The sequence below is a fragment of the Rattus rattus genome, chromosome 7, assembly GCF_011064425.1.
Source record: "Rattus rattus isolate New Zealand chromosome 7, Rrattus_CSIRO_v1, whole genome shotgun sequence".
Taxonomy (NCBI): Eukaryota; Metazoa; Chordata; class Mammalia; order Rodentia; family Muridae; genus Rattus; species Rattus rattus.
The window spans coordinates 72,959,283-72,986,065 of NC_046160.1; the positions used below are offsets into that span (position 1 = coordinate 72,959,283).

The 26,783-nt window shown below is 46.8% G+C and overlaps 1 protein-coding gene across 2 annotated transcripts in view; it reads right to left on the reverse strand.

Moving 5' to 3' along the window:
• Positions 1–912: 912 nt before the first annotated feature.
• Positions 913–26,783, reverse strand: part of Lyn (LYN proto-oncogene, Src family tyrosine kinase) — a 111,409-nt gene continuing 85,538 nt past the window's right edge. Inside the window, exons 11-13 of one of the 2 annotated variants that reach the window (XM_032907812.1) lie at positions 6,162–6,315; positions 4,091–4,222; positions 913–2,257 (exon numbers count right to left, since the gene is read on the reverse strand). In XM_032907812.1, coding sequence (XP_032763703.1) covers positions 2,055–2,257; positions 4,091–4,222; positions 6,162–6,315 — 489 coding nt within the window. In that variant the 3' untranslated portion in view covers positions 913–2,054. The remainder of the gene's footprint in view (positions 2,258–4,090; positions 4,223–6,161; positions 6,316–26,783) is intronic. The other variant, XM_032907811.1, reaches the window with a different exon arrangement.

The following is a 26,783-nucleotide window of genomic DNA, read 5'->3' on the forward strand; positions in this document are numbered from 1 at the left end:
TTTCACCTTTATCCTTTTGGGGTCTCTTGCTTGTTGCTACATATGCCTGGCTAACTGGACCTCAAGCTTCTGGGGACTGTCCTGTGTCTGACTCCCACTCCCAGTAGGAACACTGAAACTGCACAAAGTACCTTTTGTTTTACACAAGTTCTGGGGGTGCGAATGAAGATCCTTAGACTTAGCAAGCATTTTACCCACTGAGCCGTCTCCCCCCTCGCCCCCCAGCAAACCTGTTATCTCCTGATGAAGCAAGCATGAGGAAGAAAGGATCAAATACTCGACAGGAGGGAAATGGAAATGGAAAAAAGAAGCTGGATCGGGAGAACTAAGAGAATATGAAAATGCATCCTGAGCCATGTTTTAGCGATTTCTTTAACTTTAAGGATTCTTCACTCTTCCTTCCCATGAAGTAGACAATGCTGGCGAGTCTGAAATGAGTGTGTGGAGAGTGCGGGGTGGGAAGGGCCTCAGAAAACCGCTATTGTAAATCACGTAACCAAAGACGCATGCCGTGTTTGTAAACAGGGTACTTGGGAATGAAGGGCTTTGGAATACTTTGAAAGGATACTATTTTAAAAAATCAGGGGAAACACACATTAAAGTTGGACAAACACGAGACGTTCAATCCCTTCCCCTGGGCACCCAGAGCTTCAAATAAACACACAGATTACAACAGTAAAGGTGCCTGCAAAGCCTGTTCCAAACAGACCCTTGGGCACCCAGGCATCAACTCCTCAGCCCTCCAACCGGAAACACCCCAGCCTCCAACCGGAAACACCCCAGCGGTGGAGGCGCAGACTCCACAAGCTCCGGCAATGTGACTGCACAGAATGACTCCCTGCCCTTTCCCCACCAACCGGCTCTTACTTATGCACGGACAGGAGTTGGAATCTGATACACGAGACAAAGACCTCAAGATGTTATTGGGTGTATTAAAATAAAATCAAAAATAGAAATATTAGGTATGTACACAGTAACACAAGTGAAAGGGACAGACACAGCAGTTTCTAATGGGAGTTTACAGGGGAAAACCCAGGTAACGAAACTGCTCTGGTCGCCAGAGGCCTCTCCATGATTGCCTGCTTCCTACCTTCACATGTAAATAGTCTCCCACATGTCTCACACAATCTAGAAAAGATTACTGAGTCACAAAAATAGCCCCCAACATGGCATTTTAACTTCCTTAGAGTACGACTATACTATATGATTTATAAAATGTTCAAGTCATTTGAGGCAATGAGAGAAATGCTTTGTATTTTTGGAAGGTCTCATAAAGTCCTGACAGACTAGAGAGTCGCTTATGTTTCTCCCAAAGGACACCATCAGGAAAGCCTTGAGAGAAACCTGTGACTGAAATACCTGGACCATTACAAACATTCCTCTACAGGGCAGAACTTGAGGTTTTTCTGTCCAAAGGGCTCCAGTTCAGCAAAGGTCCTTCTGCGTGCCCACCCACGCACCGCGCTCCTGCAGGGGGAGTGAGTGCTGCCTTCCGTCCAGTGATCTTACCGCAAAGGAAAATGTTTAATCGTCTCATTTTCTGGGGGGTGGGGTGGGAGGTGAGGAGGAATCAAATTTCCCAAGCCAAAAAAAAAAAAAAACAAACAAACAAACAAAAAAAAACCATTCGAATTTAGAGAAGACGTTTTAAAGCTCGTGGCCTTCGCCTGTAAAATTCAACAGGCTGGATTAGTAGTTTTTAAGAAAGTAAGCCAAAGCACTGAGAAGGTAAGGGAGCATCTGCTGTGCACGGGGTTTACTTTCGCTAAGTGAGTTTAGTTCTTGTTGCATCTGGGAATTTGTTGCAAGTCTCCGAACCTGAATCACTCGGCCCATGTAGAGCCAGTGTGCTTATTGGAGAGAGCGGGTGTTTGTGTTCTGACCGTGGTCCCACTGAGCAGTGGCCACCCATGTATAAAACAGCATCCTCTGTCCAGGATGTTCTTCCTGAGTTAATGCATCCTGTCCACAGGAACCAGGAACACAGAGGGTCCTGGTATTCTCCGCCATGGCTGCTTTTCCTACGAGCTCCAGTGGGCTGGTCTCCATGCCCACTACGGCTGCTGCTGATACTGCCCTTCTGTGGCAGTGTAGAAGTCATCCAGTACACTCTGTAAGTAGTCAAAGGTTGGCCTCTCCTCTGCTGATTCCTTCCAGCACATTTTCATGATGTCATAGAGCTCGTCTGGACAGTTCTCCATGCGTGGCATTCGGTACCCCTGTGACAGTGCGGTCATCACATCTGCGTTGGTTCTCCCTAAGGCCCAAACAAACAAAAGTGATCATGTTGAGTTTAGAAGCCTGGCTCAATGGCACAACACTGCAGGGGTGGGGTACGTTCTCCTCAAATCACAGATTGAAGTCTTAACTGCCAGAGTGGGGCTGTGATTGGAGGTCAGGTCTGTAAAGAGATGGTTAAGTTAAAATGAACCCTGTAGCTGGGTCCTGATCCAATGTGAGTGGGATCGTTCCAAGAAGAGGTGATCGCATTGCAGACACACGGAAGACCGTGAGAATGCCAACTGGATCAGAGAGCCATCTACTACCCATCGAGAGAGACCTCAGATGAAATCCACTTTACCAACTCTGGATCTCTTGGATTTTTTTTTTTTTTTTGAGCATCCACAATAGTGTGGAACTCCTGCTGTTTTAAACCACAGTGTTTTATGTGCCTCTTTCTCAGCAAATTAGGACAAAAGGAACTCGGAGCATCTCAATGCGTATGTTCTAGAACGGGTATGCATGTCAAGAAGGCATCGATTTGCAAAAGCAAAACTAGGCATGCGTCATAGGCACCGTGGCCTGAGTTAGATTCTCAGAGCCTACATTAAAAGCCAAGGAAGCTGGCACACAATTGTAATACGAACTCAGGGGGGCAGTGGGGGTTGGGAGGCGGTGGAGGTAAGACTAGCAGATCTCCGGGGCTTACTAGCCAGTCAGTCTAGCCTACTTGGCAAGTTCCAGGCTGAGGGAACTATCTCAAACTCAATTGACGGCCCTGAAGAATGACACCCAATGCTGTCCTCTGGCCTCTACAAGCACGTGTATGTATACATGTGTATTGGCACTCATACACACGCGTGCGCCAGCATGCTTCTAAATAACTCCTTCACGTTAACATGCACATACTGTCTGAATGTGGCCAAAGAATGACCCACAGTGAAAATACCTTGGGGAACTGTGAGAGAGGCTCCAGGGAAAACGGAAAAGGGCCTTTTACTTCAAGAGCACTTTGTTCCTTGGCTTGTTCTTGGATATGGCTTCGTGCCTACTGTGTTAAACATTTACACTCAATTTATAAGACATGATTATGCTTGCTGGATGCAGAACATAGTTATAGCACCAAGTCTGGTCAGTGTACACTGAATCTGGATGCCGCTTTCTGCCTTGCTTCCCCAGATATACTATAATCTATAGTATGCACCAGACGATGGTGTTTAGATTGGTCTGTCCTAAGAAAGTTCTGGGAAAGGGCTACTCTGTTAATATATAGTATGTGCCTATTGACGCTTGTTTGCACGTTTTTCTGACCTCACACAACCTTCCTTGGATCGTTGCCTTTTTTTTTTTTTTGTTATATTTGTATATAAAAGTACACTGAAACTGAAGTAAGGTTTCTGAAGCATCCAACTGTAGTCTGCTCTATTTCTTCAGGTCCTCAGATCCCATAACTGGCAGAAAGATCTGCACAGGTAGGCTGACAAGTCAACAACATGCACACAAACCAATGTTAGACCCGACTGACTTTTCAAGTTAACCATACCAGCCCAATATTTAACCTCAGTTCTCACCACTAGCAGAAGGCACTGAAGACCCTCGTTCCTTGTACATGTTCTGCCCCATCTGGAGCCCCGCTTTGGCAGAGGGGGGCACACTCGTGTCTAACCTGCCTCACCGAAACACCCAGAGCAGTGCCGAGTGCACAGGGTGAAGAGTGAGGTAGAGACAAAGGAGCATCTAAGCATCTGTCAGCAAGATTTGCATAAAAGGTAACGACCCCAAGCTGTCAGGAGCACAGGTAGACGAGACTGTTGTCTTTGGGGTGCTTGGTTCTTCCCTCGCACTGGAGGGGGGTGTGGGGAAGTGATACCTGGGTAGGGAATCTTCCCGTAGGTGACGATCTCGTACAGGAGAATTCCGAAGGACCACACATCAGACTTGATAGTGAAGCAGCCGAAGTTGATGGCCTCTGGAGCTGTCCACTTGATAGGGAACTTGGCACCTGAAGAGGAAGACATGGGCTCTTACCACAGGTTTAAGCTAACGGGTTAGAGGTGATTTTCTTCTTTGACTTTTTTTTTTTTTTTAGAAATTCAAGTAATTTTCTTGGAATAGAAAAGATACATGCACAATCAAACATGGCGTCAAATGTCATTCGAATACAGTCACCTCCCTTGCACTTCCCTTTAGGGTCCGCCTTTCCTTAGAAGCAGTTTCTTCTGGAACCTCCAGGGGGCACTGTAACCAGCTCAACTTTAAACGGGAAAGGGTGCGGTGTACTATTTTCTTACACTGTTGGCCTTTCAAAAGGGTTGTTGAAATTTTATCTAGAGTTTAGTATGCTGGCATGCACCTGTATTCTCAGGTGAGATAGGGGAATCTCTTGAATCAAGGAGTTTAGCTTTAAACTCCTGGACATCAACACAGGACCCCATCTCAGAAAACGAAACCAAACATACAGTATCAAAACGTCACACCAAGCCTTCTCTACAACACAGTTCAGGCTTTTCTTTAGTAAGTCCATTCTAAGTTTGAGTGGCCATATTTATTATTTCATTTAAATGTACCTACTTAATTTTTAGTGCCGGAATGAATGCTAAGTACACATTTGACTACTGAACTAGATCCACAACCAGAATTATATTTAATTTCCTTCGAGGAAAGCAAGACTTGGCACAGTTTGTAGCTCCAGTATTGTGGAACTGCTAGGGGTTTATACTCATTGCTTGAAAACATTATCTTTACTATGTCTTTGCAGGCGTTTTCTTTTGCAGTGCCTTACTAAAACTAGTAGTCCCTATAAAAACACCACAGACAGTTGTGTACACCTGTTGTGTGCTGGGCCATATCACTGACTCCTGGATTGTTTCTAGACAGCCTGAAGCAGTGGTGCATGATGGGAGGACAGAGATGCAGAGACTCGGAGCATCTCCATGTTACCACTTTCTATTTGGTATCATCCTAACATGTTCTTTATGGTCTTTGTCCTTTCTGGTATTTTTCAAAGACTTGTTGGTGTCAACAAACCAGTGTAATCAATTCTCTCTCATGTACTCAGAAGCTGGATTCCCTGGCTTGGATCCTGGCTCAGACCCTTACAGAGGATCTCTAGAGTTGCAGAACCTCCGAGGCCCATCATCAGTGGTCTGCAGCATAGAATAAATGTTACAAACATCTCTGCAGTCCAGGGAAGCACATGTACTTTATTATTGAGAGGGAAAAAATCTGCCTTACAGGATAAACAAAGAATCTTAATTTTGACAAATTTAGTGTTGACTAAGTGAAATACAAAGCTGGATGTGTGGTGCACATACTTGTAATCCCAGCACTTGGGAGGCTGAGGCAGCAAGATTTAGAGTTTGAGGCCAGCCTGGGTTACACAGCAAGACTGTGCTACAACTCAGTGGTTGAGCTCTTGCCTTGCAAAGATGAGACCCTCGTCCATTAATCCCCACTGCCAAAAAGTAAAACACCCCCTTATCTCAAAAACCAGCAAAGAAGAAGACAGATGCTACTGTTCATGAATCTTGTTACAGTATTGAGTGGCCTTATCCAAGACAGATCTTACACAGCAAACTACCATTGGGGCACATCTTCAATATTGTACCAAATAAAGCCTTTTTTCCCCCCTTCAAAATGATGACTCTTTTTTTGTAGATGCTTTATTAAAAAGCAAACAAAAATGAAATTAGACAAAGAAATAATGAAATATTTCTTGTTATGTCGCTTTTTGAGTTGTTTGTATATTAACTACCTGTCAGATACATAGCAAGGAGATTTCCTCATTATACAGCAATGCCCTGTCTTGAAGGTAGAAACAAGGTCGGTGGGAACCGAGAGAACACAGGACAGAATTGGGGGTGGAAAGTGGGAGGGCATCATCATGGGGGGCAATAGCACACTCCTGCAGCAAGATGGCCTCTGTAACCCAGCACACGTACCTTCCCTCGCTGTGTATTCATTATCTTCGATTACTCTCGCGAGGCCAAAGTCTGCAATCTTGCACATGAGAGACTCAGAGACCAGCACGTTGGCAGCTCGCAGATCGCGGTGGATGTAGTTCTTCCGCTCGATGTACGCCATGCCTTCTGCAATCTGCAAACAGAAGGGGCTCATGTTCATATTCTAGAGAGGCTGTCATGGTTGGCCATCAAGAAAAAAAACTAGTTTTTCAAAATTTTAAGATAGTGCTAGGGCTGGAGAGATGGCTCAGCGGTTAAGAGCACTGAATGCTCTTCCAGAGGTCCTGAGTTCAAATCCCAGCAACCACATGGTGGCTCACAACCATCTCTAATGAGATCTGATGCCCTCTTCTGGTGTGTCTGAAGATAGCTACAGTGTACTTACAAATAAATAAATAAATCTTAAAAAAAAAAGAAGTTTTAAAAAAAAAAAGATAGTGCTAAAGTCACCCTTAGAATTCTTTCTAAAATCTGTCCCTAGCATCTCCAACAATGGTAACTTTTTTAAAAAAAAGTTTTTATTTTATTTTTATATATCTCTTTGTGTGTGTGTGTGTCTGTGTGTGTGTGTGTGTATGTGTGTGTGTGTGTATGTGTGTGTGTGTGTGTGTGTTTTGTGTCTCAGTGAAAACATTGCATGCATGTACTCTTGGAGGCCAGAAGGGGGCATCGGATCCCCTGGAGCTGGAGTTGCAGGCAGTTGAGATAATTCAACATGAGAGAGGGGAACTGAATCTGGGCCCTCTCTAAAAGCAGTTCATGGCCTTAACTGCTCAGCTATCACCTCAGCCCCATTGTAACATTTTGTTTTTTAAATAACAATAGATTTCAACATTTTTAACAGTGTGTAGGCTTTTTTTTTTTTTAAGACCTGTAAAACTTGCCCATGCTGATATACAGAGGTCAAATGTTAGATTCTTAAGTGAGGTCCCCTAAATTTATATATTGATACCCTGACCCTCAATATGATCCTTATGTGTTGGTAGTTGTAAAATAATTAGGTCAGGGGGCAGTGCAGACTTGGTGCCCTTACACAAGAGGCCACAGAGAGCTCCCTGGTCATTTCCACCTTGGGTGGCCATGGCTATTAAGAGGCTGTAAGGAGAATGGGCCTGTACCAGATACTGAATGTGCTGGTGTTTCCTTCTGGATGTCCCTAGAACTCTAAGAAATAAATGCCTGTTGTTGGAAACATCCAGTCCATGGTATTTTGTGGTAGAAACCAGAACTAAGACAACAGAAGAGAAGAAAGTGATTTGATGATACAAGGCACCAGCAACAGGACGTGAGGGACGCACTTGTTAGTAAGACCCTTTCTGTCAGGATCTTGCTAAGGAAGAGATGTGGGGCCAGCTCTCCAGAGCCTCTGAGCATAGTCCCTCAGGATGAACAGAATATACTCTGACAACAGAGCAAAAATATGAGGCAGAATGAAGGATTCATATAGACAACAGCCCAGAGAGGAGAAGGTACTACTTAGTGCTGGTAGAAAATGTGGCAGAGCTCAAAAATCAGTTAAAGGATTGTGCCACCAAATTACACAGTCAAGGATAAGGAAGGAAGAAAGTGTGTGTGTGTGTGTGTGTGTGTGTGTTTGTGTGTACGTGTGCGCATACGCTCATGCTAGTGTGTATTTATGTGTGCATGTATGTGTGCATGCATGTGTGCTTGCATGTGTTTATGTGTGTTTGTTTGAGTGCATGTTTGTGGTGTGTGTGTATTTCTGTGTACTTGTCTGTGTGTTTGTGTGTATGTGTTTAAGAGAAGCCTCCTCAATTAGGATGATTTCTCAATAGAGTGAATTGTCCCCCAGAGGCTGTAAATTGCATCTGGGAAGGCGGACTCCTCCATCACCAGCAGCAGCAGCCTCCTTACCTCATGCTTTGAAGCCCATACAAGCCCCTTCAAGCTCTACTGCTGAGCAAAGGAGCAGCTGGCTAGCACTTCCTTTCCTTCCAGGCCTCATCCTGGGTCCTCTTCCAGAGTCCTCCTAGTCCCATCCTGAACCTCTCTTCACCTGTCCTGCAGCGTTGGTCTGCACAAACACTACTCACAGCTAAGGGTTACAGTTTTACCATTGTTTTCTGTTGGGGGGGGGAGGCTTACTGTTGCCACAGCAACCAGATAATCAACGCCTCTAAGGCAAAGGCTGCACTGTATATCTTTTCTATTCTCATTTGAGTGCAACTTTGCTGCTGTCACTAATCTCCTCCAGAAAAACGAGCCAGGGTTTTGATTTTTGTTTTTAAGATTTATTTATTTATTTTGTACACTGTAGCTGTCTTCAGACACACCAGAAGAGGGCATCAGATCTCATTACAGATGGTTGTGAGCCACCATGTGGTTGCTGGGAATTGAACTCAGGACCTCTGGAAGTGCAGTCAATGCTCTTAACCATCTCTCCAGCCCCCGAACTAGGTAGGGTTTTTACTAGCACCAGGAAGCTATGTTGCTAGCACACAGGATTTCGCAGGTGTCATTCTTCTGGTCACAACAATTTGAGAATACGCAAAGTGCCCCAGATCTACTTTAAAGTCTAGTCAACGAAGAACTTCACTCCCTATGGGCACCAAGGCACACTGTCCAAATACTTTAATAATGCTACCAGGAGGTGGTAGCATTCTACAGGACCTGGCTTTGCTTTATCTTCCTGATTCTTCACCATGACCCCTCCTGCAGCCTCTTGGCAACCACCCTCAAACCTCACTCCCCTGTTATGTGGCCCATTCATCCTGCAGGTCTGGGCTGAGAGGCCATTTTTTTCCCCTGAGCCTTTGTAGCACAGCACTTTCTCCGAGGAGTGCATCTCCACGGCTCGTCACTCTGTCCATGTGCCCATCTCATGAGGCCACTTCCCTGGGCACAGGTGAGCTGCATATGCTGCCTGCATTCAGCTCTCAACTTGCTACAAAGGAAGCACGATGACATGGGGGGCTGACCTTGTAAAACATTGCACACATCTGACGATCAGTAAGCACATACAGCAGAAACCAGAGCGTGGTGGGGGAAAATATGAGGCTGGTCGAGATAGCAATAGCTGGGTGGCCTCTGCTTTCCCTACTCTCAACGGCCCTAGGCGCTCAGAAGATGCTCGCCCTTATCTGGAAATATTCAAAATAGCTTCAACAGGAAGCCCACCGAAGGCGGTGTGTGTGTGGGGTGGGGTGGGGTGGGGGTGTGAATGCCCTGGCAAGGGCATACTGGCATACGTGACTTCCTCTAGAAGACTCTGCACCAGACCAGTGGGGCATGACATAGAGGGCAGAGGGTGATGTAACACAAGGGACTGAGGCAAACATTGGGGCAGGACTCAGGCCTCAGTTTCTCATAGTTTGTTGGCATGCCAACCTCAACCAAACTTACTAAAGGCAAGGCAAGAGTGCAGAGCATGCTGGGACTAAGCAGAAGAATGGGCCAAGAAGCTGTTACACAACTGGATGGAATGTTTGGGTTAAGGAGACAGAGATGTGCCTTGCTGAAATGAGCCAGCGAGGTTCTAGAACCCCAAAGGGATACAAACATTGCATGGTCATTACTGATGCTCTCTGAGCCTCTTTCCAGTCCTCCTTAGTAACAGAGCCTTCTTGAAATGCTAGGCCACGCTTACCTAGATAACAGTCTGGTAAATATATAGACCCTAGGTCAGGAGTGCAAAGAGCTGAAGCTGGCTAAAATCCTGACTCAGGGCTCAGCTCCCTCTCCTGCTTGGCCATGGATTTCCAGGGTCATCTCATTCTAAGATCATTCCAAGAACTTGCTAGGAGGGCTCCAGGCACATCTACTCAAGCTGGGCACCTGCTGAGAGTGTTTGGAGGTGATTCTCTGAAGCAGTCACAGTCTTGAACAAGCCTTGTGTACTTGGGCTCTCTATTCCAGTTACAGTGCTTTTCCGGACAGTGATATTGGTGTTGAGATGAGATCCTAAACTAGCTTGAGCTGAGCTCAATAAATAGCAGACACCCCAGCAAAGCGAAAGGCTCCCAAGTATTACCACCCTAGTCTGTAAAATTCATTCCCTCTCTTCAGCCCCCATCTCTACAGTGTTCTTTATTTGGCTTTTAAAAACCAACCAACCAACCAACCAACCAACCAACCAACCAACCAACCAACATTTAGAATCAAAAGGGTTTTACTGTAGCCAGAGCAAATCTGGCTATATTTGATAGCAGCGGGAAGAAACCAGAGCCAGCTCCTGCTGGTCCAGATTAGGAGGATGCTTTGTTCATAGGATATCCTCTTCCTCTTTCAGCAGTACAGAAAGAACTGTCAGCTAGATACATCGAACCTGTCCCCAGGGATCCCAAGAGAGAGCTCAAGCCTCTCACTTCCTATATCTCAACACCACATAAAAGTCACTGGTATGGCAGCTACTGGAGATACCGTGTCTAGTGAGAAAGGACCCTTTTGACCAGGAAATGGTTTTGTTGTGTTGTGTTCAGGTAGTAGATGATGATGACGACGACGACGATGACGATGATGGTGGTGGTGGTGTGGTGGTGATGATGATGGTGGTGGAGGTAGTGGTGGTAGTGGTGGTATGGTGGTGGTGGTGGTGGTGGTGGTGGAGGTGGTGTGGTGGTGATGGTGATGGTGGTGGTAGGTGGTGGTAGTGGTGCTATGGTGGTGGTGGTGGTGGTGGTGGTGGTGGTGTGGTGGTGATAATGATGGTGGTGGCGGTGTGGTGGTGATGATTATGATGATGACTATTAGAGAGAGATAATAATCACCACTCGTTCAGCATTTACTGTGTTTTACAGCCTTTATGCTTAATTCATGTTTGACCCTAATGACAGCCGCTAGGCAGGTTTTACTCCCACAGAACACATGCAAGTGACGCTTAGGAAAGCTAAAGTCCCCATAAAACACACGAGTGACGGAAGCCATGGAGGTATATGGCAACCATACTTCGTGACCACACTCTGTCCAGCATGGTGCCTGCCACTTGAAAATGTTTCTGATCGAAGCAAATGCTATAAAACACACCCTTGCTGAGTGTGCCGCTCTCCTGGGAGGAGGGGCCGAGCTACCGGGTGAGGCAGAGAACTATGAACCACAGGGTGGACACCAGCTTAGCAACCTAGCCATAGGAAGTAATAGTGACGATGCCTGGGGTGAAGGACTGTCTTGTCTTGTCAGTCGATAAACAGACTTGCAGTGTCAGGAAATGAGTCCTGAGGTGCAGCCACTCTAATGGGACTTGGGGAAGAACAGAGGCTTCAGGGACGCTCTTACTCACTCACCAGTCAGCCGACTTACCTCAGCTTCTGATTATCTTCAATGACCAATCAGCTGAACATCCTGCCCTCCTACAAGCCCAGAGCCATAGGTCTGGCCAAGCACACATGTCAGAGATGGGGAGTATCAGCCTCTAACAGAAGTTATTCCAGGAGCCACAGCATGCAGAAAACACACACTGCTTCTTGTAAGGGTAGGCTCAGGTTTTTTTGGGGGGTGGGGTGAGGGGGTGTAGAGTGAGCTGAATCAGGGCTGGACCTTAGACCATGGTCAGAATCCCAGAGGTCATTATGGACTGCTAGCCTGTCATCATGCCTTAGTTTATGAATATAGCTACACGGTTATGTTGCTTAGCAACAGGGATCCATTCTTAAAAATCTATCATTAAGCGATTTTTCTATTGTTCAAGCATTGTGTGCTATACTTACATGACCTAAGGGGTGACATTGTCACTAGGTGCTATAATCTAGGACTACAGTTGTCTATGCAGCCAATGGCTGGCACAGCATTGGAATTGGGTAACCATGGGTGATTTTTCACACAAAGTGGTTCTTATAGCACAACGGTCTTACATGTACACACACACACACACACACACACACACACACACACACACACACACACACGGTGTACTGGGTGTCGATTGACTCTAAACTCCAGGGTCTTATTACTTTGCAAATAATTTTCTCCCAGGATACAAATTAGAAATGTTAAATCAGACTAAAGATATTAGAAGAATCTTGCTTGGGCATGCTAACATAAAGGTCCCATCCACTAACAACGCTTACATAGAAAGCCCGTCTTCCTATCCCGCACACAAGGGGTGCACAGTGCGATCTGTCCCATCGGGCCCCAGGATCGCTCTGAGGAAGGCAACGCTGGTCCCTCTCTGCTAATGACCTTGAACTTCACATCCCCATTGCACACTTAGCGCCATGCTGGGGTCTTACAGCACAGTTACATCTGTCTGAAGAACATCCAGGGCCCACAGTGATATGCAACGAGCCCTCTTTATGAGGGACTTAACTCTAGCTGGACATAACAATTATGTCTGCAAACCCAGGCAGAACTCAGATAATTCTCCTTGCGGGTGACTGACTTTCTAGTGAGAACTGCTCCCAAGTCAGTCATCTGCCTCCCTGTGTGGAATTGGTCAATCCTAGCACCCCACAGAGTGGTTTCTTTGGGCTAGCTCCCACCACAACAGTGCTTGGAATCCAGGTGGCTCCTCACTGTGCCCTTCGTCAGCTGCCACCACCACACTTCCTGATGTTTTGGACAGATAATGGAGGGTCTCACAGGTGACTTGACTCCAGTATTTATGCCCACTAATTACTGCAGCTTTTGCGAACATCAGCGGGTAGCAGGTGAAGAAGGTTTGTTTCTGTTTTTAATAAGAAACACCCGCACCAGAGTCAGAGTCTCAGGGAGAAAGGAACTCAGGAAAACTGAATGTGATCTCTCAAGCAAAGCTAAACTCCATCCCAGGAAGTTCCAGCCTGAATGAGAAGCCGGAACTGAAACGCAGCCTGCCTTAGAATGGCAGTGGGAATAGTCAGTCATCCAGACAAGCAGGAGAGACTCTAAAGAAGGAGCCACCGAAGGGTAGGAAGAAGGGACCCACTGTTCTGCTGCCTCGTCTGATCTGTGGAGCAAGCTCCTATTCCACTCGCCTCCTGTGGCTGAGCAAAGGGTCCAGATAGTTAAAGCACCAAGAGCCCATGGAGTAAGGATGACTCTAGTAAAGTGGAAGGGGAAAATGAGCGGCAACTGATACACATCACAATCTCTAAACTGTCTCTCCCGATGGGGAGAAGGTGTAGCGATAAGAACAGAAAACAGAGTTTGCAAACCAAGCAAACAAGGACCCGCATTTCTCTGTGTTCCCAGCAGGGCGGCATTTGTCCATTGGCTCTTCATTTCCATAGAAACGAGAGTTAGTAATGGCCACTGATTCTGCACACCGGGTCCCTGCACTGTAATCTATTATGTGGGTAGAGGAAGAATGGATCAAAAAGCCCACTCATTGCTGTTGAATCTCTTGAAACTCTTAGTTTTATTCAGTCATAATATCTACATTTCCCTGAGAAAACCCAGCTAGACAGAACGATCCATGCTTTGATATTGATGGTGCTGGTGATGACAACGGCTGTCACCCAATAGCTTCTCCTCACCCTGACACTGCTACACTTTTATAACAGTCAAAGCTAGGCCACACGACAGGTGCCACTCATCACAAAGGAGAGGAACGGGAGTCCAGAGAAGGCCTGTTCCAAGGAAGACCAAGATTCGAAGCCATGTTTAGTAGGCTCCTCCTTGTGCACGCTGGCTTCTGCCTTTAAAATGAGAGCACTCACCAAATAAAGAAGAGAAAGAGGAAGAAGACGATGAGATAATTGAAAAGCCAGCCAAGGCAAAACTGGAAGTCTGTTGGCCTGCCCTCACAGCTGAGGACGAGGGAGGGGAGCGGAACACGCCCATGCAAAGCCACATCTGTGGCTGGTCAGAATGTAAGCAGCCAACAACAGGCAAGGATTCCTCAGGGACGCAGTTTTCCAAAGGTGGCTCCACCAAGCGACCGACTGCAATTAAATTAGTATGTTCCCATGAAAGGATTCACTTTCTTTAGGAGGTAGAGGGGAATTGTCAGTTAGTTTTCTTGGACTTTCTCTTGCACAATAACCCACACGTGACTACTTCACTCCTCTGAGAATTGTGTGAACTCACTAGAAAAGAGGAAGGTGGGCTAGTGAGGGGCTAGGGACCAGAGTGGAGGCCGGGCAAAACAGCAGGGTGGGCTGTTATTGAATATAGAATTACTACATGGCCCAGAAATTTTTTTCTGAAAGAAAGAAAGGAAGGAAGGAAGGAAGGAAGGAAGGAAGAAAGAAAGAAAGAAAGAAAGAAAGAAAGAAAGAAAGAGAGAAAGAAAGAAAGAAAAGATCTTTGACTCCCAGAACCCACATAGAAAAGCCGGATATGGTAGCATGTGCTTTGAATTCTAGTGCTGGATAGGCAGAGATAGCATGATCCCCTGATATCCTAGTCAGTGAGAGACTCTGCCCCAAAGGAGGTAAACTGCTCCTAAGGAGTGATACATGAGGTTGAGCTTTGGCCCTTCAGACACACATGTACCTATACTTGCACATGTGCATTTGTACTCACATGGACACACACACACACACACACGCACATGCACACACATTATATACACATAGAAGAAACTATTGTAGGGGCTTGAGCAATACTTGTACATCTGTTGTGGTAATTTCTTACCCCAATAAGCCCATATGAAAAACACACAACCGTTATTATATTTGTAAGTCGTATGCTTAGATCTATCACTATACTAATCTGTTTCTCAGCTATGAGACCCCTTGTTATTTGCAGCTTTTCCAGGACATGTGGTTCTGCTCCATCCTCCTTCCACTTCCTCATCCTCTGTCTCTCTCTCTTCCCCGTCTCTGAGACCTCCAGTCCCATCTTTCCCATCCATTGTCCAGTCACCGATCGGCTCTAGCCTTTATTCGACCAGTCAGAATGGGGTGAAGGTTTAGTGAGATCACCTGAGTATGTGATCTACTTCTCATCAGGGGCAAGCCCCTCTCGAGGAAGCAGGATTGATATTAAAGTACAAACAGTGCCTGGACAACCACAACATCCATCTATGCTCAGAGAAGCATTATTCACAACAGTAACCCAAATATCCGCCGATGGGTGAATACTATGGAACATTATACAGTCAGCAAAAGGAAGGGAATCTGATACACATTACAACATACATGAACCTTGTAGATATTAATCTAAATAAAACAAGTTAGGAGCTTTAAATGGTCAAATTCAGAGCTACAGAAAGCAGAAAGCTGGTTAGCAGGTTGGTCATTAAAGGAATATGGGGAGTTAGAAATGGGTGTCAAAGGATAGACTTGGTGACTCACAGTGTGGAAGTGCTTAATACCAGACATAAGTAGAGAGTGACAGGCCATGTGGATGTCCTGAATGGCAGGGAATGGCAGGGTGGGATGTAGAAGAAATTGTCTTCTCTTCCCGTTAATTCAGTCTAATCTCAAAACTGCAAACAGATGGCCCAGGGGATAAAAGCTCTTGCTACAGGACTGATAAACCTGAGCTTAATGGGAAAAGGGAGTCGGGGATAATTGTTACTATAACATTTTCAGATTTATTTATTTTGCACGATGACTGCTTTGCCTGCGTGTATGAGTCTATGTACCGCTTCCAGGACTATTGCAAAGAGAAACCAGGGGATGAGCTCAGTACTCCTGGAACTGGAATTATGGATAGCTGAGCCACCATGCAGATTCAGGGACCCAAAACCATGCAGATTCAGGGACCCAAACCTGCGTCCTCTGCAAAAGCAACAAGTGCTCTTAACCACCGAGCCACTTTTCCAGCCTGAATAATTATTATTGTGATTGTACTGCCATCCCTGAACCCTTTGTGTGCGTGCATGTGCTGCTGACATGCCCTGACACGCTAAGCATCCGCTGTGCCACTTAAACCCTCAGCCAGCCCTGAACTGCATGGATAGGAAAATGACTAACATTACAAAGTGCTTACAGCAGTGAAATAAATTATAAACACTAGAGTTGGTCTTGGAGAGGCCAGATATGAGGCCATGTGGGAGGAGGCCAGGAGGGCATAGCCTGATCTCAGGTACACTGGCTATGCAGGTTGACTACCATGGATTCATGGAGATGACTTCTCGCTTTGACATGCACAGGATAGGGCAGGAAGTGGCTGACGTGCTAGACATCTTTTCACTGCCACAGCAGTGGTAGAAGTGCCCTACCTGGTGGTCTCTACAGAGACCACGGAGAAAGGAGAAAGAAGCGGTTTTCTACTGACCCCAGTGAGGGAGGAGAGGGAACAAGAGAACTGCCACTGGCCACTGTGTACTACTTCAGAGTCAAGACTGAACCTGCTGTGGAATCTGCACTGTGACCAACAGGGACTCCTGATGCCTCCAAGCCCCTAATGCTTCCCTCAGCTCGAGGCTGAAACTGCTCAGTGGGAGTGAGCTGTGACTTTGACAAGAACTAAGACAGCCTCCCTCTGATGCTGCTGTCTGGTCCGTGTGCACAGCTGTGCTCTGGGCTGCTGCTGACCAGTGAAGACCTGGGTGAGACCTAAGTGCGGTCTGTAGGGGAATGCAAAAGAAACAGTCAGGAACAGATGACATTGTGATAGGTACACACATATTTATAGATTTTTAGTAAAACATGGGGCAAAAAAGCACTGTGCCTTCTCTAGGTGCCCCCAGCCTCAGCATACTGCTGTTATTACCATTACTGTTGTTGCTGCTGGACTGAAACCAACTGAGCTATAGTAGCTTTGCCTTAGTGTATCAAAGGACTGAAAGGTCAAGGTCCTTCTGAGGTGGGAGCCTTCCTTGAGAGAACTGCATTTATTCGTCCACCCACCCGTCCATGTATCCCCTGACACAGAGGTCCCTGCCTACAGGCCCCGCCCTGTTCTCAAGGCAGGGGTCTCCCAGAAAGAGTGCTGGTCTATCACGGTTACTTTCTGATAAGGGAGACAGAAGGCAAGGACTCGTGAAGACACCAAGCCAGGAACTAAGGAAATGGATTGTTTCCTCTCTACATTTCACTTGGTTAGACTGTGCCCTGCAAGCAACCACTAATGCACTCACCCTGGGATGAGCTTCAAGGAAGTCTGTAACGCCATCTAATAAACTCCAGAAACATCATCTCTATTTGTATTTCATCCCCTTTGAAGTAAGTTTTCAAAATAGTCTGTGTTTACGGATGGAGCCTAACGGTTTCCCTCTGCCACTCCAGCTTTTCCTTATGAAGCAGGAGGGGGTAGAGGCTGGAGTAACACTGAAAGGAATGTGTCTGCTCACTGGTCAGAATTTGCCTGAACCCGAGGGATTGGGCAGCTGACTCCTTGGCTTCCTTGACTTAATGAGTATGACAAAAGGCCAGTTCCTCCAGCTGATGTGCCTCAGAGAGGAAGAAGCATGGGCTTCTGGCAAGATGGCCTGTGAAAGCATCACCCAGCAACTTCCCATCAGTACTTCCTAGGCTCGTCTAAACCCAAAGGACACCCAAGGCCTGTCCTTGGTTACAGATAACCAGACCAGGAATACATAGGTTTAAACAAGCACGTAAGAGGAGACTCAGGATACGTTATGAAGTGGGACTCTGCAACACAGTTGTCTAAACACGGAGCAGACATGTATGTAGAGAGCTAACACCTGGAACATCATCTAATACAAAGTGCAGATCAATGGCCTCTATCAGGCCTCAGTCTGTCCTGAGTGATGCATAAAGTTCTGGAGGTCTCCAAGCAAGGTATGACTCAACTCTTCTCATCCCACAGTTCTCTGGCCAGTTTCCAGTGGTCTCACCAGCAGGGAAACCAGAAGCAAAGAGCAGCAGGCAGTTACCCTATAAGTCACCAGGGGGTGGCAGAGGTAGCCACGTGAGTCACCTGTGTAGGACTGCATTTAGTAAAGGACTGAGGAGAGTGTCAAGGTTGGCAACTCCAAGGACCATGTCGCCTTCGAATGGGAATGGTTCTGGAGCAGGAAGAAAAGGCAACTCGGCTGGGCATGGCTAGTGTGAAGTGATTAGCAGACATCTGTGTGGAGAAACCAAGAGAGCAGTGGACTGGAGGGAGCCATTAGAGCTGGAGACAGGAGCTACAGTGCTCTCAGAGCTGGACAGTTTTACTAGATCTACAGTGCCCCCAAATGGCTATCCTTCAGAATACAAAAGTTGACCCTGTAAATCAGTGGTTCTCAACCTGTGCCTCATGACTTCCAGGGTGTGCATGGAATGACCCTTTCACAGGGGTCATCTAAGACCACTGGGAAACACACACATTTATAGTACATTTCATAACAGCAAAATTACAGTTATGAAGTAGCAATTTTATGGTTGGGGGTGGCCACAACATGAAGAACTGTATTAAAGGGTTGCAGCAGCATTAGGAAGGCTGAGAACCACTGATGTAAAGGAAATATTTGCAGATTTAATAAATTAAAGATCCTGAGATGAAATGCCATTCTAGGCTCAGGGCGCACCCGGTGTCTAATGTCTGGTTGCTGTTTAAGTAAACAACCAAGGGACGCTTTTCTTCTGCAGAGGAGTCTTGGCAAAGACACGAGGTTGGGGTAGGCACGACTCACAGAACCCTGCCTCAAACCAGGGAGTGCCAAGAGCCACCAGAACCTAGAAGAGCTGAGGGAAGAACCAGGGATCCTAAGGAAACATTGTATTCCTGAGGCAGCTGCTCAACTTTAAATCGTAGGAATTTAACCTGCGCTTACACCAGAGTCAAACGTCTAGAAACAGCTGGAGAGGCGAGGGCTCAATGTGTAACACAGGGTAACATTGTACTGCAGTGTAGCAAGTCAGGCCGGCTGAGGCTGCTTGAGGGCCCTCTCCGGGAAAAGTCCAGCCAGGTAGTCCACTGAGAGCCCCAAGGGGGTCGATAGTTTGCAGATGAAAGAGACACACTAGTGCCCAGGAGCTGAAAAGGCATGGGCTTGGATCATGTAGCAAGATCCACAGATGAGTAGTCTTGATCCAGAAATGCAACAAGCCAGCAATCATAATAGCATATAACTGAAAATTAAGGGTCTAAGAGATGAAGATCTGGCCTGGCATGAGGCCAGGAAAGATTTTACCCGGAAGGTGTGATGGAGGGGAGAGAGAGAGAGAGAGAGAGAGAGAGAGAGAGAGAGAGAGAGAGAGAGAGAGGGAGGGAGGGAGAGAGAGAGAGAGAGAGAGAGAGAGAGAGAGAGAGAGAGAGAGAGAGACAGAGAGAGAGAGAGAGAGAGAGGGAGAGAGAGAAAAGAGGGAATACGATGAGGGAGGAAGTGTGGGCAACAATGACGTGTGAGGGAGCAACACTAAAATGAAATGAGAACAATAGAGACAGAGCAGGATTAAAAGTCCAATGAGCATCTCTCTCTCTTACCACCCAGGGACTCCGTGAGGAGTAAAAGACGGAGTCCTGGAGGGCAGGAAGTAAGAAACAGCCTGAGTTTGAAAATGAGGATTGCTGGGAACAATGGGAGATGTGCTTAGAGCCAGTGTTCTGTGTCAGGGTGGGGGAAGCATCCAGGAACCCCAGGATGACTGCAGCAAGCAGTCTGAGGATGAGGGCTTCAAGGGAGTTAAGGCTCTGGGGATGAAGCAAAGGGTCTACAATCAGCAGGAGGATCACACTGTGTAGGAATGCGCTGAGAAAGAGTGAGGTAAGAAACACATTTGTACCATGTATCTTAAAGGAACAAGGAGTTGGTATGACCCAGGAAATGGTGGAAACTTTTCTACCAGCTTTAAGTCATAATTTTGTAGAGGAGTGTTCCTTCACCATGTGAATTCCAGAATCAAGGTGCAGTGCTGAGGAAAGGCCCAGACTTAGGCCAAGAGAGGAAAACACCTGTTCCACTGTGCACCCCCTGCCCCCATGCTTCAGTTTCAACCAGTTCGTTTATAGTTTTTCATTCTTCCTGGAGCTCTTTATGCCACAAGGAACGTGAAACAAAGCCACTCTTTGTTTTCTCTGACAACCCAGATACTCACATTCTATTTCCTTCTTCTCTTGCTTTTGTTTGACCGATTAGGCAAGTTTTGTGTAGGGGACTAAACACGCGGAAGACGAGGAACGTGAAAACGCTTTGTTCACACCTGAGCCTCAGACGACCTTCAAGGTGACACACATTCTTCCGGTTGCCAGTTCAGAGCTATGTGAAGTAAGACAGGTGTGCTCCAGTTCAAGGGTCAATAAAATGACTTATGGAGTTTTTACCCAGCGCCCACTCTCTCCAAGGTTCTGCTGTTCACGGATGATACGAACACAAACAAGACCTCACTGAAATAGTAATTGTACATGCTATGGAAGAAATGTCTAGCGGTGTCTACTGAGAACCATGGAGCAGGCAGGAGGGGAAGTGGCTCAGGTGGGAGGTCAAATGTTGGCAGCAAGAGTGTGGCGGGAATGAGGCAAAGGACAGTAGCTCCCAGGAAGGAAAATTTGGGAAAGACGCTGAGCCCAGAAAGCATTTGTGAGCTGCAGAGCTGAGGAAGGAGGGTGCTGTGGTCCACTGGAGTTGGTTGGAACCCATGGAGGGGAGTTGCATGAAAGCCATCCAGGTGGTGAGATACAGTGTGCAGACTTAGAAAGATGGGTAACAGAGGGTGACAGAAGGTACTGCCAGGGGTCATGGAGAAGGCAACAGAGGAGCTGGGAACAGAGTGTTTTTGGTTTTACAACAGTGTGAATGGACTTAATGCTGCTGACAGCAGGGAATATGGTTAGACTGGTGCATTTGACAATATGTATTTTTTAACCACAATTGTGTATTTGTGTCTGATGTTGGGGGCGGGGCAGGGCATGGGCAAGCGCCACAGAACACATTTAGAGGTCAAAGGGAAACCTCAGGTGTCCTTACCTTCCACCCCATTTTTACATGGAGCTGGGGGCTTTGAACTCATTCTCCCTGCTTGTGTGGCAAGTGCTTAACATACCAAACCATCTTCGAGCCCCTCTTTAACTGCCATAGAATAAGAGAGGAGAGAGGAGAGAGGAAGTGGGAGAGAGGGGGCAGAGGGAAAAGAGAAACCCAGCAGCTGACCTGCCTACTTAGTGAAACTTGGAAAGAAGGAAGCCGGGGAGAGCGGAGCAAAGAAGAGCTGACAGCCAACTCTCTGTCTGAGATTTATGGGTCCTGGCCAAGTTTTAGGTCAGCTTAACCCAAGCCAGAGTCATTTGGAAAGAGAGAACCTGAATGAAGAAGTGTTCCCATCAGATTGGCCTGTGGGCAAGACACTGTCCGTGGTGAGGACCCAGTTCCCTGTGGGCAGTGCCAGCACTGGTTAGGTAGTTCTGGGGTATAAGAAAGCAGACTGGGCGAGCCAGGAAGAGCAAGCCAATAAATAGCACCCCTCCATGGGCTCTGCATCAGCTCCTGTCTCCAGGTTCCTGGAAGTAGGAGCCCCAGGATTGAAGGGGTCATGGAGAGCAGCGAGGCTTAGCACTATGTGGCAGGGTTAGAGTCCCTGATGAGAGCCCAGGAGAGGCTGTTGGTGTAGGTGCAACCCACTTACAGTGAAGACCCAATATTTTGGAGATGCTGGTACCATGGGACAACCAGCAATGACATCAGCAGCTGTGCAGTGGACCTGGCTTCAGTTTACAAGACAAGCTGTGTGCACTGCCTAAGTCCTGTAGCGTCCAGGAGAGTATGGATTGTTACCAGATATCAAACGCTGAACGTCTTATATCATTGAGTTCTGTTTTAATTTGACTTGATTGTAACTATGCAGATGGTCCTGGGGTGTGTAAGAAAGCAGGGTGAGTCATGGGGAGTAAGCCAGAAAGCAATGTTCCTCCACACCTCTGTTTCCGTGTCTGCCTTGAGTTCCTGTTCTGATTTTCCTCAGTGATGGAGACTAGACGTATATTTGCAAGCATACGATAAAATAAACCCCTTCCTTCCCAGGTTGCTTTTGTTTGTGACGTTTCATCATAGCAGTACAAACCCGAACTAAGCCAATGTGTGTGGGATGTTTAAGGTTTAATGACCTTGCTGCTTAATTTTTATAAAACACACACAATTATATTTATTTGTAGGTATAAAGCGGTAGTTCGTTATATGTCTACCCATCAACATACCTATCACCTCAAATGCTTGAAGACAAAGGCCATAGATTCTCAAATGTGCAAACTGACAATGGCCTCAGGGATGCAGAGAGGAGCATGGCAGTTGCGGAGGCTGGAAAGTGTAGAGGTGGGGAGAGATGGAAATAGGCAGGTTGCTGTGATGTGTCTAGGTTTCCTGAGCAGGCATTCAGGTGCCGTGGGGCAGATTGCTGCCTTAGACATGGCAGTAAAACCCAGAAAGAATGTTCCAGAGGGAAATGCAGAACTCAGGAATGCCCCACACCTCCCATGCACTGCCTACACCTCAAGGAAACCCAAGAGAATGTGTTCCAGAAACAACATGACCTTAGGATAAACATTTAAGTCAAATGGTCATTAACTGGGGTGAAGGCCACTTTCAGTGACTCCACTTTCCTGTACTTTACAAAACCCTGGGGTCCAAGAGGCTACTGCACGAACGTCTTGAAGCACATGATGCTCTGGGGCAGAGAGAGAAAGCTCTTCTCCACAAAAAGCCAGTATGTTTTCTTGTTCTTTCGTTTATTGTAAAGGCCGATAACTAAAATGTAATCTCGTTTCCATTTTTGTCTTCCTAAGACTTAATATGAGCCTACTTAAAGTACGATGCGGAGAATGGCCTGGGGAGGGCTGTGGGGGAGTAGGGGAAGGAAGGGAGACCAGGAAGAGCAGTCAGGCAGAGAATAGGAGGAGAAAGGAAGTCTAGGAATAGGGGAGAGAAACAGCCAAGAGGGACTTTCCCCAAAACCAGTACACTGAGAAAGGCCTTGCAAAATTCTCTGAAGGCTCTTTTGCCCCAAAATGCAATGTAAGTTTCTTTGTTCTCAGTAAAACCCCCCTCCATGGGTAGCTGGCTCTGTGGCCTTACTTACTCCACAAAGGATGTGATGCACTTTATGCCAACTCTTTTGGTTCTGTCCCTGTACATCCCTCTTAGGATCGTCCTCTACCTCCTCACTTGTTCTTTTGAAACCCTAATAGTGTCTATAGCCCAACTTCCCAGAGCTCATCAGTTCCACCCATCTTCAAGTCCCAGACCCCACAGCAAAGCATCTGAAACCCAGGACGCCTGTAGCCTGTGCGCACAGCATTCCAAACCTTATTCCTACTCCAGAGCGGTGGTGCCACTCCTGCCGCTGCTCGGTGTAGACAGCTGAGCATGCTCGGCACCTACTATTGACCCCGCCCCCAGTCTCTAGTTCTTCCTGTATAACACAGTTTTCTAGCACCATAATGAAACACTGGAGGCAAGGTAATTCTAAGGCAATGAAGGCCTATTTAGATCATAGATGGCCAGCTCTGGCAAGGGCTCCTCCTATTTCTTAGATAAGAACTGTCTCCTAATAAAACTCAAGTTTAGCTGACAGTGCCACTGAGAGGTAGATGGACCCTGAGGACCCATTTGTGAATTAATTATTTCTCTTACAGCACTAGGGATGGAACCCAGTACCGTGTGTAGTGGGCAAACGCCCAGCCCTGGATCCACAACGGCCATGGACGCCATTATTGGTGAGGAAAACTTAGCAGGTGGGGGCCTGGCGAGATGTCTCTGGGGGATATCTTTGAAGGGCACACTTGGGACCTTTCCTCGTTCTCTCTCTCTCTCTCTCTGCTTCCTGGCAAGCTCTGACAGGCACTCTTACCAGCATGGTGATTTCCCTCACCCCAGGGTCACAGCAATGAAACAAGCTGACCATGTACCAAAACATCTGGAATTATGAGCCAAAATAAACCAAAATAACCCTTTCCCCCTTTTCCCTTTCTAAGAACTTCTTTCTGATACTCCTCATGGTGGCTAATAGAAACCAGAGGGCAGGAGGGGCAGTCTCGTGTTTTCCTAGGAGTCTGCTTCTTTTTTTTCCCCTTCATTTTTTTTATTGGATATTTTCTTTATCTACATTTCAAATGTTATCCCCCTTCCCCATTTCCCTTCCAGAAATCCCCTATCCCCTCCCCCTCCCCCTGCCTCCATGAGGGGGCTTCCCCCACCCACCCATCCACTCCCTCCCGCCTCCGGCCCAGGCATTCCCCTACACTGGGGCATCGAGCCTTCACAGGACCAAAGGCCTCTCCTCCCACTGATGCCCGACAAGGCATGGCTGGAGCCATGGGTCCCTCCATGGCTCTTTGGTTGGTAGTTTAGTCCCTGGGAGCTCTGGGGTGTCTGGTTGGTTGGTATTGTTGTTCTTCCTATGGGGTTGCAACCCCTGTCTGCTTCGTCAGTCCTTTCTCTAATTCCTCTACCCGCCCCCCCCACCCCCCTTCTCAGTTCAATGGTTTAGGAGCCCATTTCTTAAAGTGCTCACATCCACACTCCCTATACATGGGCTCTTGACAGCCATAGTCAAGTTAGACCCACGCTGCAGACCCTCCTTTCTAGTCATTCCTGTATCCAACATGGCAAGGCCAGAGTTGACAGCACATTCCTGCTGCAGAGTGGTCGGTTCCTGACACTCCCAGAGCCGTCATGCCAAGCAGCCTGCCAGGCCGTCGTGCCTCAGAAGCCTGTGTGCCATGGTATCGCCAGAAATCCACCTGGCTAGAGTTTTCCATGGATGTCATAGTGACTCCAAGAACCATGTATTCATCCAAGCGCCAAAACATTAACTAAGAGAGCAAAACCACTGCAGCCCAGGCAGGACCTCTGACTGAGCACATTCTCTTGTGTTGTTCAAATGCAGCTTTAACCCATGGAGCTATCTAAAAGACAGTTCACTGTGACTGACAGACATATGCAGGGTCCTCAGCACTTATGTCCTGCTCACTGGCTTCTCTCATTCCACCACAAGCTTCACTTGCAACTCTTGTAGTTTCTTTTCTAGGCAGTAACCGCCCGTAGTCAAAGCTCACTTCCACAGTCTGAGCCTTTCCCAAGCTGATGGAGTGATCCTGTCCTCACAGCCAGCTCTCCTTCCCCACTGGGTTCCAGCTTCCCCATCTACAGTGCTCTGAGAGCAACATAAGGTGCTTACTTTGGCCACATTTCTGGTGCCGAACCCTGTCTTCATCCACCATGCATCTGCCTCCCACAATAAGCCATGTTCTTCTGGGAGACTGAGTATGCCTTGCTCATCCCATTCCTAGCAAGGAGCCAGGCTGTGCTCCCTGCTCACTGGGTGAAAGAGAGGAGACAGCCACATGGTGAAGGTAAAAGGAGCACAGAGAAATCCCAAGGAGAGCTGTCCTTCCTCTGCTTTGAATGTAACTGGTGAGGACCCTCACTGGTCCTAATCCACTCACTCCATTACGTCTGGCCCTGTGGGATGCCATGACATGTTCCCAAAGAGAAAGCTGACTTGTGACTCCAGGATAACACAAACTAGCAACTATCACCCTGGACAAAAGAGTATCAAGATTCAAGGCCAATCTGACTCATGGGTTCTTTCTGGGGCTAGCATGGATTTCCAACCAGGTTCAAACAATACAGGCAGCTATGCCATCACACACCCGGAATCCCAGAGGTGGCAATTGGAAGCAGGGGATCGAAAGTTTGAGGCCAGCTTAGGCTAAAGAGCGAGGCTCTTTCTCAAAAAGAAATAAAGAAATAAAACAATCAAACCCTGAAAACAAAACAACAAAACCAAAAAAAAAAAAAAAAAAGCTCCTCTGGGCTCATTTGTGTTTGTGACCACAGTCCCTCTGCCTAATATGCTAACCTCACAACCCACCATACACACACAAATAGAGTTCCTGTTTTGCGTTATTTTTAACTGACAATTAAGTGGGTTTTTTTTTCTTTCTATTTCTCCCCCTAGAAGAAAACTGCCTATTATCCAGTTTTGCAATTCCTACATCGGCTCCCGTTTCACTGGTCCATTTTTATAAGTTTTCATGCCCCAAGGGTTAAGTCACATGCTTAGAAATGAGTTTTGAATGAAACTCATTATTCAAAACGGATAAAGAGAAATGGGGTCAAGTTACAGTAAGACATACGGAATGAATTCTAGAGTTCTGAAGTGTAAAAGGGTGGCAACAGTTACCAGTGACTAATTGTGGATGTCAAAACGGGTAGGGCAGTGACTTTTGAATGTTCACGAGATGGCTCTGCAGGTGATGGCGCTTTGCTGCCAACTCTGATGAGTTGAGTTGTATGCAGGGACCCCACGTGATGGAAGGAGAGATCACACGCCTGTAGATTAACCTTTGAACTTTACAGGTATGCGTGTGCACGGGTGTGTGCACACAATAAAAATGTGTTAATTTTGTTAAAAGTCACACTGAACTGGGACAGTAGCACATGCCTGTAATCCCAATGCTTTCAAGGTGGAGGCAGAATGATGGTGAGTTGAGGGCAGCCTGGGCTACATAGCAAGGTTCTGTCTCAAAAGCAACCGACAAAAGTAATCACACTGTGCATTACAAATGTGCACAGTTACTTTCTTAGCAATTAAAATCTTTTTAGTTTTGAAAAGAGACCACTGCCATGCCTCAATCTGGCTACCAAAATAATATAACGTATTTATGCCCCTTTGTTTAGAACATTAAGGTCATTAATTCTATCAGAGTGGCAACTCATGTAGTCTCAGTAGAGAAGGAGTTTCTGTGTCATGCATTATGAGAGCTGAGACCATGAAACACCTAACCCGATGCTGTGTACACAACTGCAGCAATACATCTCCCGTTTCACAGCGCGAGGCAACCGCCAGTTGTGTAAGTTTGCATGCATTGGGAAGTCATGGTTTCTAGGCA